Source organism: Neodiprion pinetum, chromosome 7, assembly GCF_021155775.2.
Source record: "Neodiprion pinetum isolate iyNeoPine1 chromosome 7, iyNeoPine1.2, whole genome shotgun sequence".
Taxonomy (NCBI): domain Eukaryota; kingdom Metazoa; phylum Arthropoda; class Insecta; order Hymenoptera; family Diprionidae; genus Neodiprion; species Neodiprion pinetum.
In genome coordinates, this window is record NC_060238.1 from 22,903,928 (window position 1) to 22,929,205 (window position 25,278).

Below are 25,278 nucleotides of genomic sequence, written 5' to 3' on the forward strand. Positions count from 1 at the left end.
TCTGGGAAAATTATTTTCTATCTTTGGAATTTTACAACTCGTTGACGCATTAGTGTACTGATAAGACCAGAACTTGTTTTTGCCGTGAATCGAACGCTCTACAAAAAGGTCTCTTATCATTTTGTGATAAATCTACTGTTTCAAAGCTATTTAAGGTCCTCTGTTGACCTCTGACCTTAAATAACTTTCGACAGAATAGATTTATCATAAAATGATACAAGACCTTTTTTGCAGAGCGCTAGATTCCCTGCAAAAATACCTTTTGATAAAATTAGTACGTTTATGCGTTGACGAGTTATAACATTTCAAATTAAAAAACAAAAAAAAAAATTACTTACATTTAAATGAGAAATGAAAAATGGCGACGAGGCACCATAAATATTAATATTAAGAGCTGAAACTTGGACATCATCTTTTATTTGTCATTTCAAACAATATTATTTACTTAAATTTTGAAAAAAAAATGGTCGATTTTTTTTATACAGTCTAATGTATACGTATTGGCAATTCAAATTCGGCTAAGTACACTACCTTTAGACTGAATTGAACACGCACGAAATAACATTAATTCAAATATACGTGTGATAACAGAAATTAATTAGTGGTGTAAGTCTTCAGCAAAGCATCCGTAGATGCATGGTTCGATTCCTGGTTCCGTCGTTAATTTTACAAAGTTACCAAAAAATATTCTAATTTCATCTCTCCATCAAGATAGTCGCAATTGGCAATGAAAATTTCGTTGGCAAACAGTTTACTTGTGTATCAAACCGAAACTGGGTTGATTAAATCTTTGCATTCAACATCTGGCATGCCAACCAAATTCTTCTTTCTCATGATTGAGCAGGTGCGGCACACTTTCTGTCAAAGTCGTTTTTTTCAAAATATTTTTCACCTTTATTTCAGGTAATTGGAGCATATATTTATATATATATATATATATGTATAAGCGACTGCAGTTTTCTGTTTGCTGATGATTGGCATGGCTTACACATCTCCTCCAGATTCCTCTGCGTAGATGAAGTTGCTTTTAGTAGTTTTTGAACTAGTAGTTGAACGTTTAATTGCTATCCGAATTCAGTCACGCGTATGAAAAATCGGTTTGAAATTATTTGTGACCTCTTGAAAAAAATTCGTGTTCATACACGCCTGGGAAACTGATACATCTGGGGAAAAATTATAATTTCAATGACGTTGCTAATTTCAGTGCAATACCACTTTTATTCCATCGGGCTTGCTTACAATTCATTCGAGAGTTATTTTATGTACAAGAACAACGCCGTGCTTTTTATTATTTATTAGTTCAGCCTCAATAACAACAGAGAGATTAATTTTTTAATCACGAGGAAAGTTAAAAACTGCGGCTCGGTACATCAAATCATCCTGATTAACCATCAACCCCTGGCGAAATTTCCCCCAGGCGGGTACAGATTTACGCAGTTTTTCTGTTTTTGTTTCCTTCTCATGTTCATCCTCTCGCATCTCTCTTCGCTTTGATTCCTATTTTCATATTTCAACACGGGGTGAACTAATAACGAAAGAATCATCAACTCATTTAAGTTTGCCAACGTTTTGCTCGAAATGCAAGAAAGTTTAAGCCGCTGGCCCTTTTATTTTCCGAGAGAAAAATGGCGGCAATAAGAAATTCACACTATTTACGCTGTTAAATTTCCTCTTCATCCTCGACACAATAACCTCGGGTTTTTTTTTTATGGTGTTTGATTCTCTCCTGGATTCAATGCCGCGCAAAATTTCCTTGAGTTTCAAGTGCCTAGGTAATAATGGAACGGAGTCTACTGAAATTATACTTCTCGTTTAAAGTAAGGGGTAGTGGTGCGTTTCCTTACTTCCATCCCTTGAAGGTGCTACTGGATATGACGTAACAGTAATTTGCAATTAGCGAAGCGACGCGGGCGGAGTTGCTGGGGAAAATTTGACGGCGAGAAGCGTCGGAATACCATGGAATTATATGCTAATCGTGCCTATCAGTTAAGGAGTTAGACTTAAACATCGCATGTCACGTCTCTGTGCCTTCGACTTCAGAAACCTCGGAAAATTCACTCCGCGGTTATCACCTGTAATTAATGCGTCGATCATTAGCAATATTTTACGCTCGCAGATCTCAAAACTTCTCATGTGGTAACCGCAGGGCGGGTCTCCTTTCCACTGCAGTGGGCACGAGCTGATCTAGTGCTAGCCTCTCGCCCGCTTCCAGCATGCTCATTTCACCATTTGCCACAGGGCGTGTCGATGATCTTATCAAACCAGCGACTGCCCATATGCACGCCGTGGTAAAGTGTTTCTCGATTCCCAGATTACCATCCATCGGCACCATCACTGGTAACCACCACTACCCAGTTGCGCCTCGGGTGAAGTTCGAGAGGGTCGAAGGGTCCTCGAATAGCTCTGGGGATCCAGGATGCAGGATCTCACCTGTTTCGGCGTTCGGATGCCGCGTAGGCGTCTCACCTGACGGTTAATTTACGGAATTTAATATCGTCTCAGGCGAGTACACGAAGGCACGCATTCCCGATAACGCACGAACGTGTTTGTAACCACAACAACGCACCTTTCCCTCACGTTCCCATTCCAAAGTACGAGATATCCACGATCGGTAAAGCATGCGGACGATCCGAGACGGGATTCGTCTGCTTCCGTTGCTCACCGGGTGTCCAGGCAAAAATGAACTTTAAGGGGTTACATGGGGAAAGCATGTTTTCTCTGATTTTTTTCTCAGTATGATAAAAAATTTATTTTATTATAACTTGGGGCATGTAAAAGAACAACATTTGAACAATATTTTATGAAATCTTCATTGAAAAATTTTACTCCAATTGACTTGAAACTCTGGGAGAATACTATTGAAATTTTTTACCATGAGATTAGAAAAAAAAAAATTATTTTATTGAATTTTCGAAACCGGCGTAATTCTTTAAGGTAAAGAGAAATCCTGAATATTTATCATACAACCGATCGCGAACGGTCGTTAGAGATTCGGACAAACGATATTTCAGAATCTAACCACTAAAATGCCTCCGGCAGTGAGATTCGGGTTATTAATTGTGAGTTATTATCAACATCTGGGGGCTATAAGAAGACCCGTCTCAGCAGCAATGTCGTCGCTTATTATTAACGTCGTTGATTCTGTTTTATTTTGGGCCAACGTAAGACGGCCGATGATTTCGTGTGAAAAAAGCATTCCAGGCAAATCCAGACAATTAGAGGAAACGCGCGCTATCCCTGAGAACGAGTGGAAACGCGAGGCTGCCAATTTGTAACTTGCACCTTTGCCCTGCGAGCTAGGTTTCAGCGGCTGTATCGAGTTCCCTCGCAGGTGACATTTTCCCCGCCAGCTCAGCGTCTACGGTTAATTATATTTCAGCGCTATCTAGCGCCAATTAGTGCCGCCAGTCTAGAGCCATTCTATTGTCGTTACTTCCAATTTACCCTCTCGAAAGATCATTTCGCAGCTAATGGTGGCGTCTCTCTTCTCAACTCCTATAATACTCACCCTTGAGAAGGTGATAAAACCGCTGCATTACATCGAAGCCCAGTTGGGGGTCAAAATCCCGAAAGACCAGAAATTCTAAAGGCCGAAATTTTCTAGTTACGAATTTTGAAACAACGAATAATCAACGTAACGAAGTTGGGATTTTCGATAAATTCGGATTCGTAGATTTTCGACGAAGTCGCGAGTCTGACAAAAGTCGACTTTTCGACTCTTCGGTATTTTCGCAATTCAATATGTTGCCCTTCTTAATCTTGAGCATTCTCATAAGAAAAAAATGTCGGTACAATTTTATTTATACGTTTTTGCGTTCTCAATTCTTATATTCCCACAAGTCGTCATTTCGTATCCATGATTTGTCTACACTGAAAAATATTTCACTTGTTACAGTAACTAAAAAAATTCAGTAAAATAGGTATCGTTAAGAAAAACTGATTGAATTTTGTTGGAATTACGAAAATCGAGGTACGCCTAACCATTTTACGCTACTGTCGATCCTTTTTTGGTAATTGCAACGCAAAATCAGTTTTCTCGGTTTACTCTACTTTTTTAGTTAAGCAAGGCTTTAACATCAATTTATCGTTGCACGAGCGTTAAACTTTCGCAACAGTTGCGAGAAAATATAGTAACAGTGATCGTAATGAGAAAGAATAGTACCGGATACTAGACTTTCCGGTAACAGCTACAAAACTAATTTTTATTATCTACCCAGTACTATATTTTTTGATTGTGGTAAAAAATGAAAATAGTTGCAGACTGAACGGTAACCGGAACTAAAAATTTCTCTCAATGTACGTTTCTCACTGTCGGTAGTTTGACTTACGGGATTTTGTCCCGTCGACTTTTTGGTGATTCGCATTTTTGCAAGTCAAGTTTTGGCCAAAAAAGCGACACCGAACGAATAGACGCTGACCTACGGTACCAACGACCAGGAAAGTAGCCGCAAGGACAGAGTCTCGATATCCGGGCGAACTTTTACCGATAATTCGAGCAACAGCTACTCACTCGAGAGACGGAGATTCTAGGTTAGCGAGAGTGCAATCAGAGCCCGGGTATCTATCTCCGCGCCTCTCTCCGCGTATAAATTTCTCAGTCTCGACCTTGATTTCAGCCGTGCGGTGCCACTGAACGAGCCTCATCGGCATCAGCGGCTGGAAGTCAGGCCTCCGATGAAACATTAACGCTCCGCAAAGAGGCCCTTTAATTAGCCGATCATTTATTCACAAGTCTTTGTCTCGATCCGCTCGCGGCCTTCAATTCGAAATATGCAAGCAAGCTTTGATTCCCAAACGGAAATTAACAGGCCGGAAGACCTTAATTTTTCGCTATCACATTCCGCTCCAAACTCAATCTTCCGCAACTTACAATTAAACCTATTGTACCACAAAAACGGTTTAACAACGAATCGATTGATTTCCCCATAATTAAATCCGTAAATAAACACAACCTGAAATACAATTTCTCCGATGAGTCGACTCGGAATTCAACGTTCACCAAGATCTCGTTCCGAATTTCAAGCCCGAAACGAAGATGAAATTCATCCGCACTTTCGTCTTCAGGATCGAATTCAATTTCGTTAGAGGTACAGGTTTCCGGGTTTCGGGACCGGTTGATTGGTGCCCGGCATTTGGCGATGGGAGATTGTCGGCTTGACCTCTGCAAGTCGGCCCGAGAGAGGGGGAGGCTCAAAGAAAGGCTCTCACTGGCAGCGTTCTCCGTTTGTAAGGCTCGGTCATCTCGCTCGCACACCTCAGTCCGGTTTCCGGTCCCCGGCAAGCTACGAGAGATATCTCTCGGATGTGCGATCGTATCCGAGCGTGATGCTGGAGGGGTTGGCTTGCTCTCTTCTGCCGTTTATCCTCTGGTATGGGGATAACTGGAGCTTCGATTAAGTCAAGTGGATCGTAGCAGGGCGTAGCAGTGTGCCGGTTAATCCCGGAGTGCGTAGAACAAGAGATCCTCTGCACGAAGAGAGGCGAGTACGGTCGAAAGGAACCCGAAAAACTCAGGAAGAAACGGACGCACAAAATAACATATACATATACGTGCAAGCTTAGCTTCGCGGGGATAAGAATTGCGGTGAATAAAAACGGGAAAACAAATTGAAAGGATAATAAAAACGGAACGTAACGCGAACGAACTAGAAGAAAAAACAAACAAACAAACAAACAAACAAACATATAACACAGATAATACGTATACGCTCGTACACGAGGGATTGAAATAAGACAAAAAAAAAAAAAGGAAAAGGAAAAGAAAAGTGGAACACCAAGTGAAGGAAAATCTCTGGAGGATCAAAGACACGATCCGGGCGTTATTCTTCGAGGGAAGAAACTCATTCATGTGTTAACGTTACAGCGAGATATGCGGCTGTTTTATTCGGTAAGTAAAATCGTTTAGTTTCATAAGCTGCATATCTATATGCATGTATAGTATAGGATACTCACTGCCCTTTGAGTTTAATACAAACGATTTTTTTCCCATATTTCCGTCGTTCTTGTTTTCTTTTTAACATTTTTTTCTTCTCATTCTTATGTTATATATACCTTAATGCCGCTACCTTTTTCCATAACGCGACGAGATATTTCACGATTCACCTCTTACGTTTCATTCTATCCCCCACGTCTTGGTTTTTTCCAACATTTTTTCGCGGTGACTCTGAACGTGAAGCATCTGTTTTAACAGGGGGAATATATTATCCGGTACCGAGTCCGTTCCCTTTTCGTTTTCAGTTTTACCGCTCTCTTTTCTCTTTTCCATATTTTTATTTTTATATTTTTTTTTCGAATTTATTATTACTCTCAAATACACCGCGAGTTTGCCGGTTTTGGCTTCATTTTAACGGTCGTTAAAACGCAAATTTTATAAAATTCTCTTTCGCTTGGGTTAATCGAAGAAGGGAGTAAAAAGAAATTCAGTACAGAGGAAAGGACGGAGGAGTCAAAGACAGAAATATGAATAATCCAGCAAATACATAGAAGTTGATTGCACAATCTAGAAAATTTGCCATTAATTCATGTGCTGAAAAAAAGACTGTTCACTATATGTGATGTGGAATTTTTTATCTGCGATTCAAAATTTTTTATCCTGTATCGTCAATTCACTTTGTAGTTAGCTGTACGGGGAAATTGTTATCCTTACTAATTAGCGTTAAACTGAATTGTTAACTGGAAAATTATTAAAACTTTTTCAATCGTTGAGGCGTTTAGAAATAAGAGGAACGATTTTAATATTCACTCGGTAAAACTTTGGAAAAAAGATATTGGCTTGTACAAATCAACTGACTGAATTGTTGTATAATTTCTCCTCGAGTCCAGCAGGTAAAATAAGAAATGGAATAATTTCTAGCTGTTTGTTTGAATAATTAATTATTTCGATGAGTCATTTGAAATCCCGAGAGTTCAAGAGAGCTATTTTCTTTCTCAGCGGATTCACGATCCCATTAGTGTCAAAAACTGTTGGCATACTTTCGTAGATAAAAAGTGAGGGCCGGTTTTAATGGCATAGGTGACCGTTGAATTTACGGTAATTCGAAACGAGCCAAAGTCTGAAAGCGGAAATACGACTCGTTCTGAAAAGAGATATTCAAATGAGCCTATTTTAGTTTTATCGTATAAATATTGAAATTCGATTTCACCTTAGCATCGGCATTTTCCCATATCTGGAAAAATCGAAAGTATCAATAATTTTTCTACAAGTTTGTAATTCATGCGGTGCGGAATGACAGAAAAAGGTGTATATCATCGCTTGTCGAGCGTCGCGTTTCAGCGGCGTCGTTTGTAATAAAAAAAAAGATCGAAACTTACTTATCGCGAAGAATGACTGACGGATCTAGTGGAAGGTATAAATGTAGAGAGTCGGAATCCGCGCTTACTAAAATTCGAGGAAAAGTCGTCCGGCGGTAAACAAATAGATAAGAAGCGTTACGACCCGTTTCCAGTGGAAAAGACGTCGCCTTTTACCGTGCAGAAATTCGAACCCCCGCCGAACGATGGCGGGAGGAAATTTTCTTTAGGTATCGATCGGAGATTGGTAAAAAGAAAACAAACTTCACTCCGATCCCTGAGGGAATTACGGAACAGAGGCTGTGCGTAATAAAGAGATGTGGGGAGGTAAAGTGCCCCGAGAAACGATGCCTACTTCCTTCGACAACAGAGCATATAATGGTTAAACCTGAGTAGGGTTTTAACGCCCGAACTTTATGACAGCATCCAAGAACCGCGTCCGATGAAATTTTCACGAATATACGTCAGCCGCCCGCTCAATTTCGAAAACGATTCAATCCCACGTACGTCACTTTCACGCGAGTAGTCGGCGAATGGGCGAAAATCGATGACCGTAATTTCCGGAAGTTGACCGTCCAAAATTGAATACTTTTTATCAATTTTATTTGTGTATTGTAGAAGCTTAGATTGATGCTTCATTTGAAAATGCTTAAAAACGGTACGAAACACCTTTTCTCGTCATTTTGGTATTGTTAAATATTCAATTTTACAACATCGCAGAGACGTTGATCGCAATTAACAAATCACGATGTTGATTAGACTACTAAAACAAAATAAAATCCAGCGAATAAAGTCGATATTTAACACTTTTTAAATCAAGCGATGATATCTAAACTTTTCTTTGCTAATCCCGTGTATTCCTTTTTCTCATTTTCAAAGCGATCTTTTAAGCTTGCGAATACAGTGATTCGATGAATACTTGACGTGCGACTTTCTCGTGACGAAATTGATGAAAATTATCGACCTTTGGTCAGCCAAGCTCCTTAATCACTTGGGAACCAAAAGCCTCGACCCACGCCCACGATCAAATCCAATTCCGGACGAGAATCGCGTCGGGTAAATCAGCGTGAAATTTTTGATGCTAACCTCGGTCGGCCAGATCGTTCGAAGATCGGGCGCGTCAATTGGGGTCAAGTTAAAGGCACGGCTGTTTTGAATTTTTAACAACAAAACGCGAGAAACAGAGAGAAAGAGAGAGTCTCGTTTACTTTCGACGACTCGTTAACTCTCGCATAAATTTCAATATATTTGACAAATTGGCAGAAATTTCCGTCTGACTCATGGGAGGTAAAAAGTGCCGAGACGAAATCGCGAATTTCACCGAAATCGACCGCAGTCTTGTATTCGAGACTCGCAGACTCTGATCAAGGATGAAAAAGAGGGCGGACTTTTCCTCGAACGAGTCTCCGAAACTGTGAATGCGCGTTTAGTCCGAAGTTCTTTTCTGTCGTTAACATCCCTTCTTTCGCGCACCCGAAAATCCTTTTCCCAGACAGGAGTTCGGGTTATTTAATCTCCCGCTAATCCGTCGCCCGTTTCGATTCCATTTCTGTCTGAGCCCCGAGGCGCCGCGATACAATCTCATATCATAATCCCGCAATCGGGTATATTCGAGGATACTTTTTACGAAGTGTGACCTGCCCCACCGTACCTACAAGAAGCTAATAATATATTTTTTTTACGAAACTAGTTCAACCCAGCGTAAAAACATTCGCATTCAAAGCTGCGATGTAATGGAGTGGCTTTTTATCCCTTTTCCAGACGACGTCGGGGGTGAGATAAGAAAAAAAAACAAAAAAAAAAAAAATTGAAAACAGATCGATGCCCCGAATCGGAGGGGGGCCAATAGAAAACCTCCGACGGAGGGTCTAATAAACACGTAGCGTTGAACAGCGATGATTTCATAGTGATTTGTCATCCTTATATAGAGAATCAAATGTCACCCTCAACGCGACTGCGTTTCTTACGCTGCCTATCGTGTTACGAGATTCGTTACACAGGCATATGGGGTGGTTTTATAGACGCGAATATACCGCGTGAGGTAAAAGCATGGAAACCCTTAGAAATTTCGCGGGGTTCGATGAAAAAAAAATTAAAAAATTACCGAGGTTAACGACTCTTGGGTAATTTTTAACAAGGGATTTAATCATGCAAAAATTGTCTTATTTGGTTTCGGAATGATTTGATTGAACCTTGACCTCAAGGTCAACTTTCAAAAAGTAATCGGATCGTCCTGACGCCAAAACTGGCAACTTTTGTGCGGAATATCTTCCGTGATATGCGGATCCTCAAAAGTGTCCACGTTATTGTTACGAAGCATATTTTCGACCTTTATTTGAGCCGTAGAGGTCAAGTTGACCCTAAAGTTTATTCCGATTCTGGCACCAAGAATGGACGTTTTCATTTGAAAAATCAAAGTGACCGTAAAGATGAGGTTCAAGGTGAAATCAAAGGTCACCATTCAATCACTCGTTAAAAATGACCCAAGATTTGACCTTGGTAATTTTTTGATTTCTTTTTTCACCGAATCCCGTGAAATTTCTAGGGGTTTCCATACTTTTTCCTCACCCCGTATATTAAGGGAAAAGCGTGCGAGTCCACCGGCAGCGAGGAATATTCAACTTACTTTCTTCGTTTCCTTTGCCCTCCCGCTGCAGACACGCGACTACAGAAAACACAAGGGCATTCCAAAATCGCTGATTCACATTCCAGCTATCAATCCCATCTCCGTCATCATTATTCTTGCGCCTGTTGTCGCCCGCGTTGTTGCCGCCATTATTATTCCATTGTTACAGCAATTTTTGTCCGTTATAGAACCATGGAAATTCTCCACCCCCGCCAACGACGATAGCTATTCATAAAACGAATATGCAAAGTACGCATAAGTGAGTCGAAGTGGCTCTTAGTTTCTTCCACGCTCGTCGTATTTTTGCGACCTTAGCTCTTCGCCGGAATCCTTCGTTTGCCGTGAGCAAGAATATTCATTCATTTCATTCCAATTCACTTCGAGCCACTTTGTATGCGGACTGCCCACGGGATTCGAACCAATCCTTTCTTCGGCTTTCAATTTCTCCGTCTCTAATTGCGCTCAGAAATATTTCCTTTCCTTCGTCGAATGGTAACGTCAGTTCATATCGTCGGAATCATTTTCGAGAAGACAAAGGGCTGTTTACACGTACAAGAAAAGACCTGAATGAAGATCTAGGTTCTTAATTCTACAGACAAATTTTCATTCGGAAACAATCCTGGCACACTGTACGTCGGCCTTGGTTCTTAATAAAATTGAAACCACATTCTACTAATTAATATTTGTAACTGGCAGATGTTGTACCATTTGTGTTGATGTTTAACGACTAAATTCAACAGGAATTTCACAATGTACAAAGTGTATAATTTGTGATGTCTTTGCTGTGGATGGTTGATTCCAACTGTAAGGAAGTCGATTTCTAACTAACTCCAGGTTTTGTTCAAAAAATGCTATGCAAACTCTGCTTATCCATCTCATCATCGGCGGCAACACCCGTGATTGGCCAAAGATTGGAAAACCAGCTTCTTGCAGAGGGTCTCTTGGAACTCTCGCCTTATGACCATCACGTAGCCTTTATGCTATTCCCACGACCTTTACAATTTGCCTGTTTTTCAAGGACTTCGAGAGATAGTGTCCTAAATCTGAGAGCAAAGCTGAGCCAACCACTCATAGTGTGGATTTTCCAGAATTAGACCACAAATCATCGACGATCTTCATTCACAAAATCTGGTACTTATCAGGCTTTATAATGAATTCTGCAATACATGTAATAACAGAGAAATATGGCTTGGCATGGAACATGCTCCCCCCAGTTGATGATTCTCTGATCCTAGGGGAATGGGTCTGAAGACTGTAAAGGTGAAGCAGGGTGCACTGACCTTTCCTTCGGCTGGGCCACGGAGCTAATATTTGTTTGCTGTCGGTGTTCGAGTAGATCGAGTGCAACCGCAATAGGATTATTGCTTCGATGGAGGCGTGGAAAGGAGAGAATAGGCTATGCAAATAGCGGTGAACCGAAAACACCCGGTCGATCCCAATTTCTGTTTCCAAGGTCTCGGAGCTTGCAAGTACAGCGCCGAATTAAGCTGCGAGCAGCAGCGGTCAGAAGCCACCTGGCCACGTGCACAATGAGAAACCCACGAAGAGAATTCCGTGGAGATGATAAGGAGCGCAAAGATCTCAGAACCGCCTCAGATCCCAACGAAACGCCAGAGGCAGCTTTCGAAGTTGGAGGCAGATCCGCGGTCTTGGAACTTCAATCAAACCGCTCCGCAAGCTCAAAGTGCCGCGGAACTGGTTCTGGTCATCCCTAAATCGGCCGTAAGATTCGCGTGGTATTAATTATGTTTCAAAGAGAGGCTCAAAGTCGAGCTACTCCGGATGATATTCCGTGCAGACCGTCGACGTCTTGGTGTTCGAATTAATATCTCTTCAAGGAGGCTCGTGGATCGCGTATAAGCACGAGAGCACTTCAACGAATGAGGAGATGGATTCGAACTGTAAACGGGAAACGTGAACAGGCAGAGATGATAATTGCACTATACGTAATCCAGTCTCTGCAGCTCTGCGGGAGATGAAGACGATACCCATCCATCGAACCATGCGGCAAACTGAACTGCCAAGTGCTTCGGCACCCTTGAACCGATCGCGTTAAGTGCTGTTTGGCAGCTGTGCTGAAAAGAAAATATCGAGGGAAAAAAAAAACGACACACGCTCTTCGCGTCAAGCTCCTCGAGCTTTTTCCCCTCTCCTTTAAATCCTTTATACGATCGTGCTGCACCAGCTCCGCAAAACGTGCATCATCAGATTATTTCACGTTCCCACATAAACGTCCCGTGGTCGTGGCTTATCGCATCTTGGAAAGGGCTTCGCCAGCACATCCTGGCACTTGGAGAGCAGTGGCAAAAGCAGCGGGGGAGAGACGCTAGCTGGCAAAAGTCGTCTGCCTCGCGTTACTGTAACGCGGTAGTTGAACTCGACAGGTGACAGGTATTGCGTGACGCCATTAAACCCGGCGGGCCTCGTCTCCTTGCCGAGTTAGGCTAAGAAAAATAACGCTATCGATCATCCCTCACTCACTTTTGTTCGCCACGGAGCTCTGTGTGCGGGGCCTCGTTCGACCATACAAAATTCTCAATGCCCGCGACGTCGCTCACTCGCATCCTCGATGCAGACAGGTTGAGTCGAGCCTGGAAAGAGTGACATGAAAGGAAGGAGAAGGATAAGTAAAAAGGTGCTAATCACCCCTGCATAGGCACTGATGCGATACTTTTCTCAGACTTGACAACTTCGCATAGTATCAAATTTCTGATGAGGACACTATAAAGTGCCTTCTGCCCCTTCGACTCGTCATCCGTTTGTAAAATAGCTTCTTTTTCTACTTCCACTTTTTACAATGGATGGCTGGATGTCTGAAGATCTACTCAAAAACGAAGAACATCCCAGACCGTTATTCGAATGGTGATCGGAGTTCAGCGATGGAGTACTTCTGAGAAACAGAGATCCATTTGTCTTCATTTTTAGAAAAATTCACGTAGGTATTACGGAGACCTGTGGGCATAAAGCTATCCTTTTGAGGTCAAGAAACGGGTCACCAGACACCCTGTGAACGCCTTTACGACGAATTTTAGTTTCGTGATGTCGGGTTCATTCCGTTGAAACTGCCAATTTGCGAACTGAGACTGAAGTCTTTGGGGTTGGTGAAACTACGATGATTAAAAAATATGAAGATTCGTTGGACCGGAGGTTGGGTAAACGTACCTTCAGTTTCGTTCCTTTCCGTTCCACGTGCGGTGAAATAAGTTTGAGTTAGGAAGGCAGGCTTAGCGGTGGGTAATGGTCGGATGAAGATACAAGTTGTTTATCCACAGGAGGGCTGCAGCACGGCGCTACTCACTCATCGTAAAGCCGGATTAAAATTTATAAAGCGTTGCGATGGGCGGTTAAGTTCCCACCGTATCTGCACAGGAGGCTGGAGCTTAATGAATTACGAAACTTTGTCCGTGGATAAACTGCCAGTTTTCTGGTCGCTTATTCCCGCCTCGAAAACGCATCGAAACATCCTCTAATCAGAACCTTTTGATCCCACAGGTTGCCGTCATCGCCTGGGCCACCAGCTGCCTGGGCACACCGCCACCAGGATACGTCAAAAAGCCGGATAACGACAAGGTGAGGATGAGTTTATTATTGCCCGGGCTTATTAAGAGTCAGTCTGAAGTCACGAGGAAGGAAAACGATTTTGGAGATTTCATCATCTTAGACGTTCAAAGTGAATGAACTTTGGTGCTTTTCATTCCATTCCAATGTTCTTGGACTCATTTTGCTCACTGACCAAACACCCACAAATTGTATGAAGAACATTCGAGATACCTAACATCACAATATAGCATTGTTTTTCATCAATTCTCAAAATAACTACTTGTATAAATTTTCTTGGACGATTTCTGAAGAACTTTATGGTGAACAGGAAAAACGTTAAAATCGCACCAGAAGCTCCAAAGCTTAATCAATCTGAAAGTTCTAATCAAAAAGCCATTTATCAGATGGTTGAGTGTAATTGCTATCTTGTGTAATTCGAAATTCCTGAAATCCATTTGTATCATATAGTGCAGAAATGTTGTTTCATTCGGTTACTAATTTCTCAAACCATTTCAAACCTCTGCTCCGAACTTTTGATTCGGACGGTCCGGCCTATCCATCCTCAACCCGTTTTGAAACCCGTTTCGGCGCTGAGCACTTTCCTCATTTCGTCACTTGACGCGGCTCCATTTGTCAGACTCTTCGTGTGGTCACATCGGGTTTCGAAACCCGACGCATTGTGAAACCGTTTCCGATGGACGCTAAAAAGCGTGTGGCCCAGACCTTGGGGACCTTCAACGCTTTGCGACACAGCGTCTCAGATATGAGACACCTTTTTTGAATCGGTTATTCAAGATTTATGTACAGTTTTTGAGATATCGCTGTTATATATATATTTTTTTTTTTTTTTTGCACAATTGAACTTCAAAGATGTCAGCGTTGATGTTTTAGGAGGGATTATGACGATTCCGCGAATATGGTGAGCGCTATAAATAAACAAAGTGTTGAAAATGTCTGGTTTGTATAAAATAAATGTAATCGTGGGAAGGTTATGGGGACTAGAAAAATGGAACTCTGTAATCTTGGGTTTTTGAGGTCGCTAAAAACGAATCCAACGTCAAAATGTCAGAATTCAATATATCGGATCCAATATGGTGAACTGGTATTTTAAAAATTGATCCGTTTCGCTTGAAATTTGTTACTCGGGGGTTTTTGGGGTCGCTGAAAACGAATCTGACGTCAGAGTTTCAAAATTCAAGATGGCTAATCCTATATGGTGGGTTGAAAATTTAACCATTGATCTTATTCGCCACGCTTCGATCATGTGTAGCCTGCCCGGCAATCACTGACCCGGCGATTATCGAGTGCTTTATTGAGTCGCCGACCATCCTTTCGGCTCGCTACTCGAAAGCCCGAGGGATCCGGAAATTGATACGATATTGCCCGCTTCAAGATCCACGAAAAATACTGAACCCGCACTGGGCACCGGACGCCCCGGCACTCGACCATATCTTTTCTACTACGATATGTGTTATATTCGATGCTCAAGTAGGCATCGTCTGCCTTATTGTCACTCGGGTCAGCGATTGCAAAGAAATATTTCGAACGCTTCGAAAATCGTCTAATATTCAACTGCGATCCAAATTACAAAGAATACGAATGTTTTGTAAGAGGTTCGATTTCTTTGGAAGGATATAATTTAATGTTACGGTTACACGTGCTTCGAATGAAACATTCTTTCTTGTTTCGTATTATACTGTTAAGTGGGAACTGATCAAATTCGCGTTGCGATCACGAACAACAAATTTTAACATCATCAAATACGCACCATTCCCTCAATTATTCGTCAATGAATTTGAAGTAGATATCCGAGGTTTCAACATTATTTTATATCTACTTAAAATGGAATTAGGCATTGATGACTTCGATAAAAAATATCGTAATGATAATTTATTACTACTATCAAATTATTGACGCTCGATTCAATGATCAAAGCTTTAAAGTAATAGGTACTGGATAAAATTACGTACACCGAATTTCACTTTATGTATTATTCATCGATCCATTAGCAATCAATGGCCGATTTACTGCCATAATTGTGATGTACTGTTTTGTAAAAATTTCTTTAGAGATTTGAAATCCTTCTATAGTTTCAGGATTTTCAGAGTTCCAAACATCATGGCCGGCTTTCGAACCACAGCAGAAATTGAAGTCGAGAATTAGAGATGGTGTCAAGTAACATTTGCGAAAGAAAAAAAAAAAAAAACATCACACTTACAACCTTTTTTTCAGTTCTCCTCTTCAATTATCCGCGAGTAGAATAATTATCGTTTCACACGAGACTAAAAATAAAACTCATTGCTGGCCTTGACATTCGTTCGATTCAACCTCGTGGACTGCAGCCGCTACCGTGTTACTGACAACCGGAAACTTTCCCTTGGCGGGAAACGACGGGACGCATCGAAACAGGTTATTCTTGCCTGAAGCGTTCGGCGATCAGATCCAAGCCGCGCCCTCGGCTTGATCGAGTGAAATTTCGTTCCGGGTGTGGCTCAAGTCAAATCGAGGCTTTTGCGCTCGCGAGGAAGATTCCTCTCGAGCGGAGCCAGCTTCCGGTTTCCGCTAATTCCGTCCGATTCGCCCTCAGAACTTTGCTCATCTCGGGCAGCTTCCGTTCTCCATAAAACCCGCAGCGTTTAATATCGAATCGCCCGCGAAACGCTGAGCCGCCGGACCTCGAGCCACTCGCAAGTAGATCTGGGTTACAGATTTCTAAGCCTGAAGCTGTGAGGCTGAGACTCGGACTCACGGACGCTGGCTCTGTACTGCAGGTGTGCAAAACCGGAGTGCAATTAACGCCAAATTCGACCTTTGAACCTGCGGCCTTTCCGCGTAGTCAGATCGCGGCCTTTCAGGTTCTATTCGAAAAGGATTCGCCGAGATTTCTACAGAGGATGCGCAGCTCTATCTTTATTCTCATCTACACGCGACAAAATTTCTCCTCTGCGCGAGATGTTATTATTAAGTTCGTGCGAAAGATTAGGAAGAGAAAAATAATGTCTACCAATACATGAGAGAGAGAGAGAGAGAGAGAGAGAGAGAGAGAGAGAGAGAGAGAGAGAGAGAGTGTCATCAATAATAGTCTCGAACTCAATCGGAGAATGAAGTTTTCGTCACACGTGCATGAAAAGTGGGTCTTTGCGTGGCAGTTTAGCGGGTCGAAAGAAGCTAATTTCATCACAGTCTTGTTAAAATACGTTCGTTTTTGTCCCTTCGGACTTGGAAGATCACTTTCGTCCCTAGGGAGAAAAAATTGACCGCTCGCGTCACGCAAAACTATCGCGTAAAGGCCCGCCACTTTTCATTCGGTTGTTACAAAAAATATCGTTTGCGATTCGGGCCAAAACTTTCGTCCCTTGTCACACAAATACTTAATTCGTTGAGGTGAGAGATGGACGAGCGGTCATATCGGAGAAAGGTTTCGTCGTCCTGTAACAACACAGTTTCGAAAAACCGACCGCGATCTCTCACGACTTCAAGGTATTTGCCTGTGGAAGCGCAAAAAATGAAAGTCGGATAGAGGAATAGAAGAAGAAACTCGAAAGTATCCTGGTACAAAACGATTGTACGAATAATTATTAAAAACAGAATTCATAGCGATGAGCTGTTTCAGCGCGAAATAGGTTATATAACACAGGCCTTCGAAACATAACTTTTAATTTTTCCCTCAACTAATAGTGCTTTTTTTAGGTATTTAGGGATGTTGAATTAAAATACAGCGCTAGGTTTTTTACAGCACTTCGAGATACATTTTTATGCAAACAATTTTCATGAAAAATAAATATAACAGATATAAAATTGAATGTTTAGGTATACAATGAACAGTATTAGTTTTAAACAAGACTTGAGAGACTAGATAAATCGAAAGGACTTTGGATGAATGGTGGATGAATATTTAAATATCAATGCTGTAATTAATATATATATATATGTATTCAACACAGAAATTTAAAGTTAACTCTAGTAGTACCAGGATAACAGAAGAAAAAATTTCTCACAAAATTTAAGTCATAGAATTTGATTGAAATATGTTTTTCATAGATTCGTGCTTAATACCTAACAAAATTACTACTCAGTATTGTAGGGGGAAAACCATCGCATGTAATTAATTTTTCTGAAGCTCTACATCGTGAGGCTGAATTTAAATAAAAATGCAGTCACATTTGCACCTATTTAGTCAATGACAAATTGATAATATTCTCATTACGGCATTTCGAGGTACAATAATTAACGAGCGAATCTCGCAGAGTGAAAAACTCGATGCAAATACGTGTAGCAATCTCTAAAGCGAGCAATCGAACGTCATTTTGTAAGAGTCGAGAGCAGATCGTCCTGGCGAATTTTATTTAGCGAAAAAAGGCGAATGTCTTTTGCTAGATCACGATCGTAAAGCGCGATTCGTTTCGCTGGCTGCTCTCGCGAGTCCAGAGGCAGCTGGTCTATTTTCATTTCTCTCTGGATCGTTCATTCCGATGTGAACCTTTCACCCGGGCTGGCGATCGGCTTACGCGCATATAACATACCTATATGTATATGTTTACACATAACGCGAATGCGCGTACGTATGTGCGATTTGAAACTGCAACGAGTCGAACTAGATACTCGATTCATCGCCGGTTGGCTATCTTTCTTTTATAGAATAGTGCGTGCGTATGTCCGTCGGTGCCAAAGTAGTCCACTCAGCTAAATCCGAGGAGATATATCATCGGACGTTTTTCGAGGGACAGGTAACAGACACTTTGCAGGATTTCGCACTCGATAAAAAAAAAAGCGGAAAATATGTAATACCTGTATCGAATGCAAAAATTGTTGAGATAAACCGAGCTGAGGGAAGTACGAGGAGGTTTTTCCATGCTTGCAAGATCAATTCATGATTCAGACTCTCACCCGCTTACAATGGGAATCTAAAGAGATGCGATATTCTTGCCCCGGGCTGCGGAGATTAGGAAAGCACGATTATTCTAGGATTATAATACTCCGAGAAGTTTAATGCGAGTTATATCCGCCCTGTGCAGACGAATGACAAGGAAACTCTTTCTCTCTGGAAAGAAGAGGCAGAGAGAAATGAACGGGATCTTGTTTTCAATCACAAGCTCAACGAGCCAAACAAAGCTATCCGCAGTCGGAAATTTTTCCCTGAAAAGCGGAACGTTTTTCTACTTACTTTGCGATTACACAGTTTTTTTTTTCACCTTCATTTCTCAGGTTGCAAGTTTAATCAATCGTTTTCAGACACGGTCGAATCGAATCAAGCTCATTTAATAATGAAATTGCGATTCCATTGTTGGCGTGAAGGGTAAATCGTTCCTAATTAGAAGATAAATGAATCTAATCATGGATGAAAAAATATCTACGCCTCAGAGACGGGAACCGTCGAGAATTCATCGAGAAAAAAATTTCGTAATCGAATGAATCTTGTCCGAAATATGAGGGTGATAATCCGTTGGTAATTGATTCGAAATGGGTCGTCGTTTCGCTGGTGAAATATAACGAGTCGTGGATATGAGGGATCAGAACGACTGAGTGAATTTGAAAAGGCTTATTTACGCGTTTACATGTCCGGCACGACGTCAAAACGTGACTTGGCACTGTCCCTCCGGACGTGTGGAGCGGATCGATGAGCGAGCCATAGGGCGAAAATCTGATCACGAACAATTCGTGTGCCGCACACGGTCCTGCTCAAGCCCTTGGGGGACATAGTCAGGCGTTTTTCAAAGGCATCAAAAATCCATTTTTATATCGTGTGAAGAGCGAGGTGAAAAGGAAATTAGGAAGAGAAACAAGGTGTAACCGGAGTCGAAACTTTGCCTTGGCTTTTGTCACCAGCAGCAGACAGCGGCGCTCGATTATCAAAGTCACATAGTTAGCCAGAGTTTCTAATTATCTCCGGTATGATGGTGAACTTAAACTTGTTACAGGATCCCCCGGCCTACGAGTACAGGTACGAAATCGGAGACGTCGACGGCAAGGGACACGGTAAGTCGGAAACCAGAGGCGGGGAATTCGCGAGCGGAAGCTACTTCGTTAACACCGACCAGGCTAGCACCGACGTCAAATACTTCGTTGACGACTGGGGATACCATCCAGTGGTCAAGTACGGATCAGCCGACAATCACAGCTCGACCACCGCCAGCCTAGCGCTTGGCGAACATGCGGTCAAGGCGCTCAGGGACGGTGGCGAAATCGTTAGTATAACAACATAATCAACCAGGGTATCACACTCGTCGATGTACCGACTATCGTTTGATCAATTGCACCCAGCATCGTGTCAACAAATTACTAATCTTACTCAGAGTTGACAAAACTTGTCGGCAAGTTGGTGACCATAATGAAGTCGAAGCTGTGTCGACCCTTCATCCTGAAATATGTATATAGAGATCAAGACTAGGTATCATTTATAGACTTCAGTATAGATAGTGTTACAGGATCAACAGAATCTGGTTCCAATTGAAACTTACAGTCACTTTTGATGCTTTGACTATGAATTAAAAAAGTATTAGACATTCGTGAATCTATGTTTAACATGGAGTCGATTATTGACTTGAAATACCTAAACCTTTGTCATCGACAAGTTAGACAGTATGAGCTGACTGCAGTGTGATACTAATGCCGAGAATCTGTTTACTTTTCTTTTTTTCCAGGGACAAAAGGTCGAGCTTACAAGTGAGAAGCCGGAGCGAAAGAAGGTGCAGATCATCCAGCCGTACTCGATCGAGGTTGGCGATCCATCGGGCGTGAATCCCGGTGATGAGAATCTCCCCCAGGACCCGGGGGAAGAATCGAGGGTGTCCTCGACGGCGTCGATCGGCTCTGTAGGACACTCGACACCGCCGGACGAAACTGCTTATGCGGCGTCGAGCACACCGGCGTCCTTGACGCCGAGGCCGCTGCCGTACGCACCGCTTCAGGAGGTCAGAGACATCTACGCTAACAACGACTACCAGAACGCGGCGCTGATTGACGAGCAATTGTTTCTCCAAAGCGCGGCCGGAAACTTTGGACAAAAGGTACACGCCTCCTCCTCTTCTTCGGGTGGATCCGGTGTGACGATTGAATCGCGATCGACGACCTCACGACCAGCGTCCGCGTCGCCAGCTTACTCTCTGACGAAACAAAACGGCGACGTGACCTACACCGTTCACGCCGGGTCAGACGCGAACACGGCGTTCCTCTCGGCGGCGGGAAAACCGAACAAGAAGAGCCAGAGGTTCAGAAACCGATACCAAAACCGGCAGAAGATTGCCACCTCCTCGACCACCGAAGTCCCCAGTTACTCCAGAGGTGATCAGAGCCTAGTTTTCATCTCGTCAACACCCACCGCCCCCCTCGCTGTCACCCCGGAATTCACCAGCAATGACCTGAACCTCGAGACCAGGGTGAAGTACGACTATCCTCGGCCGGAGCAGACGTTCACTGAATTTGGACCCGCCGATCCTGGTCTCGTGAACTTCGCCGTGGCCACAAACAGTAACGGGGTACTTGGACACGAGGAGAATCATGAAACTGTTGAATTTGTGCAGGAGAAGATTGAGAACGAGGTGCAGAGGGGTGATCAACCACCTCCACTTGACGATGCGACCAGCTTTGTGTCAGCTGTGTTCTTCAGGAAGCCGATTGTCGTTGCCGAGGTTACGCCGGGGTATGATCTGAGCTATACCACACCCTGCAAGTGCAATGATCATCCCGTCCTTCAAACGACGCCAACTCCCACGTTGTCCACCACGATTCAGCCGGTAATATCGACGACTGCGATACCGGTCACGCCGAAATACTCGACTCAGAGCCACATAACGACGTCGGCCGCCATCCTGAATCCCATACAGGCTGGCGTGACTCTGGTTCATGCAGGGGAGACGCATCTTATAACGGACCAGGTGTCACAGACGTCACAAAATGCTGTCAAGATATCTGAATCGACGCAGGTCAAGACGGAGAGTACTTACAAGCAGGCTACTTTTGGCTCGGAGAAGTCACAAGATCGAAATAAGCTGAACCTGGAAGAGAGGATCCAGCAGTTGCAAAAGGAGCACCAGGAACACCAGCTGCGCGAAGAAAATAGAATACACCAGGAACGACAGAGTCAGGTGCAGCAGCTTCAGGAGAAAATACGGCTTCAACAAATTCAACAAATCCAGCAGGAACTGCAGCTGGAACAAAATCACCTACAGATTCAACAGGTTGAACTGGAACAGCAGCAACAGCTTGACGATTTGCATAAACATGAATTGGAGCAGGAGGCACAAAGGGCGTTAGAAAATCAGCAGCAGCAGATTCAATATGAGATTCAGCAGGTTCAACTGGAACAGCAGCAGCAGCTTGAGGATTTGCAGAAACTTGAATTGCAGCAAGAGGCGCAAAAGGCTTTAGAAAATCAGCAGCAACAGAGTCAGTATGAGATCCAACAGATCCAGCTGGGTGACCAGGTGCAGATAGAGGGCGGACAGAATCATGAATCGCAACTGGAGGTGCAACGTGAACTTCACAAAGAACAGCAACAAACTCAGTATCACACTCAACAAGAACAGTTGGGGCTAAATTTCCAGAATGAACAAACAAGGCAGCACAATTTAGAACAGGTTCAGCAACAAATTCACCAGTTCCAGTTAGATCAACAACGACAATTCGAAGAAGCGCAGAAGAATCAGTTGCAGCAAAATCAGTACGAGATTCAGAAGATTCAGCTGGATGAGCAGGTGCAGATAGAGAGCGGTCAGAATCATGCATCACAACTAGAGTCGGAACGTGAACTTCACAAAAAAGAGCATCAGACTCAGTACCATACTCAACAAGTACAGGTGGAACAAAACTTCCAGAATAAAGAACCACAGAAGCACAATTTGCAGCAGTTTCAGTACCATGATCAGCAGCTTCAAGTGGATCAGCAACGCCAATTCGAGGATGCGCGGAAATATCAGTTGCAGTCGGAAGCAGAACGAAAGTTGAAGACCCATCAGTCAGAAAGCAGTTATATTTATCAACATCTCGAAGGGGGTGTACGTCAGCAACAAGAAGTAGAACTGCAACAAGTTGAGGCATCGCAGCAGGGTGAGCAGCTTCCGGGTCAGCAGCTTATCACAGATATTCTGCAGATACAGGGGCCGGTGATTGAGAAGCAGTTACATCAAGTGCACCAGCAGCAGGGTAAAGTGAACGTTCAACAAGTTCAGCAATCGCAGCAATTCGAGGCCCAGAAGCAGAGCCGGGTAATAGAAAATCAACAAGTGCACCAACTTCAGCAATTACACCAGCAGCAGGAGCTGCAACAACAGCTGGAAGCGTATCAGCAGCCATTAAACAGTTTCGTAGCCACCCAAGAACCGGGCCAGGATCCAGAAATTGAGATTCAGAAGTCGATCGAGATATATCACAACGAACCCGTGCAAGAAATACATTATCCAACCCAAGTACCTCATCCAGTAGAATCTTCCTCGATCGATCAGCAGCCACGGGTACAGCAGCAATACATCGAGCTCCAGAGTATCAAGAATACTCAACAAGCTTATCGAGGGCAGAGCCAATCCGAAGATCAGGTTTCCTTCGAGAATAATCACGCATCTGAACAAGGCTACCAGATCGGACCCAAAGATCATTTCCCGGTGGGGATTGACAACCAGGCGCAACAGCTTCTGATAGCCGAGAACCAGGCCAAACTGAATCAAGCCTTCGAATTGACTTCGAATACTCTCTCCCAACAAACTGCGACCAACCACGGTGCTCTTCGACACGGTTTTACAACTCACCACGAATCCGGAAGTCAACAGGGTTACCTCCTTCCAGAAGACGCTGTTCGGACTCAAGAACTCGATCAGTCGGTGACGACGTTTGGAAAAGTGGGCAGCGCAGCCTATCAACAGGACCAGTCCAACTCCCACGGTCATTCTCACTTGTACCAGAGTAATCGCGAACAGCAACAAGTGGCCAGTGTCATTCCGTACACTCTTGAGCCGTCCAGAGAGTTGATCATTCCTGGACTTCGGACAACTACGACCGAGGTGGTGGAGAATCCGGCGTTTGAAAAGCACGCTTTGTTGTCTGCTCAGGGGTCGGTGCAGAGTTCGGACAATTACGCGGCTCATTCGTACGCCGTGAACTCGGCGGAACGGATAGTCGAGAAGCATATTCCGGTGCCACAACCTTACCCAGTGGAGACGATGGTCGAAAAAAAGGTTCTGTTCCCGGTCGAGGTGGAAAAAGTTGTCGAGAAGACGGTCCCCTACCCTGTTGATAGAGTTGTGGAAAAGCACATACCAATCCTGCATCCGTACCCGGTTCACATCAAGGTACCGCAACCGTACCCCGTAGAGAAGATAATTCCAAAGCCTTATCCGGTAGAAACGATCGTCGAAAAACCGATCCGAGTTCACGTCCCGGTGACAACGATAATCGAGAAGAAGGTCCCGGTGCCACAGCCGTACCCTGTTGAGGTCGAGAAGGTGGTCGAGAAGAAGGTGCCCTACCCAGTAGAGAAGGTCGTCGAAAGGATAGTCGAGAAGCCGGTCCATATCCGGGTTCCCTACGCAGTCGAGGTGCCGAGGAATGTGCCATATGGCGTTCGGTACGGAGTAAGCTACCAGCAGATCATGACGCCGCATTCGCACAGCCTCTACGTCAGCCACGGAAAACCGCGCTCACCGTTCTACGGACTTCCGGCATTAACTCGTCAGCACGAATTTCGCCATAAGGAAAACGTACTGCACGCTGATTACGGTCAGCAGCTGGTCCAGGGATACAGTTACACGAAACCAGGCGTCAGTTTTGTGGAGGGTGGAAACGGGCAGGACATGCTGGCCTCCGGAAGTCAGCAGCAGACCCATCAGTACAAGCACTCACAGCTTTCACAGAGCTTCAGCAGAAAGCATAACTCCAAGGGAATCCCGACTCATTATTCTTCGAGGAGACATGCCGTCAGGCCAGGTTCGAAGGATAAATCGAGAGTGGAGAAGTACATTGGCCCGGTGCCGCCTCAGAGGCCCCAAATTCTCACCAGGCATCATCAGCATTCACTTCAAGGCCAGCATCCCGCCCAGCCAAGATCACCACAGGCATCGACCGCCGCGACTAGATCACCGACCTCAACTACGCCCTTGAGAAGGTCACGGGAGCAGGAAAATAAACGTAACGAGAACACTGGAAACTTCAGACAGTCCAGGGTGGAGTATGGCTTCAAACCGCCAATGATACCCTCGGTTCAGTACGACGAGAAGACTGCATCCAAGGTCGAGAGTTGATTCGGTATACCTTGAGACGGGAGGAAGACGCAAAAACATACATTATGAAGATAAAGCCATTAACTTATTGTCCCACATTCACACTAGATCTTAAATTATCGTTAGTATCACTGTATGTCATAGGTCGTTTACCAGACGTAAGATAATTAATATTTAAACGGAGTTATGCTCTGCTCACCGAACGATTGTAATATGTAACATTATTTTATATTGTTTCTACGTATCTTAATTTTTGTACGATATTTATACACGTTATAACTGTGTGTAAGAAGAGAAACGAAAAAAAGAAAATGTGACTAGAAAGAAGAGGAAAAATATTTTCAGCAACACCCCACAGGCTGGTATCGACTATCACATGTTGCCTTCTATATTGCAGCTAACTGAAATACCCGGGCATATTTGTAGCGTCAATTTTTTTCTCTAAAATTCGAACAAGGTAAAACAGAGGAGAAGAAAAAATTGGAGCCACGGACGCTGATCGATCTCGATGTACTCGTGCGGTTTCGATACATCGGAAAAGAGCGTTAAGGGGAGCGGCGAGCATAGAGAGAATGTCACGAACGACTTCGATCCGTAGACAGGAGGTCGAAGGAT

The 25,278-nt window shown here is 43.5% G+C and overlaps 1 protein-coding gene across 1 annotated transcript; it reads left to right on the forward strand.

Annotated features, from left to right (window-relative positions):
* Positions 1-5,260: 5,260 nt before the first annotated feature.
* On the forward strand, positions 5,261-24,990 carry LOC124223113 (uncharacterized). The gene is made up of 4 exons (XM_046634832.2): positions 5,261-5,887; positions 13,409-13,486; positions 19,375-19,641; positions 20,098-24,990. The coding sequence occupies exons 1-4, from the start codon at positions 5,870-5,872 to the stop codon at positions 24,682-24,684; spliced, it is 4,950 nt and encodes a 1,649-aa protein (XP_046490788.1). The 5' UTR covers positions 5,261-5,869; the 3' UTR covers positions 24,685-24,990.
* Positions 24,991-25,278: the final 288 nt, after the last annotated feature.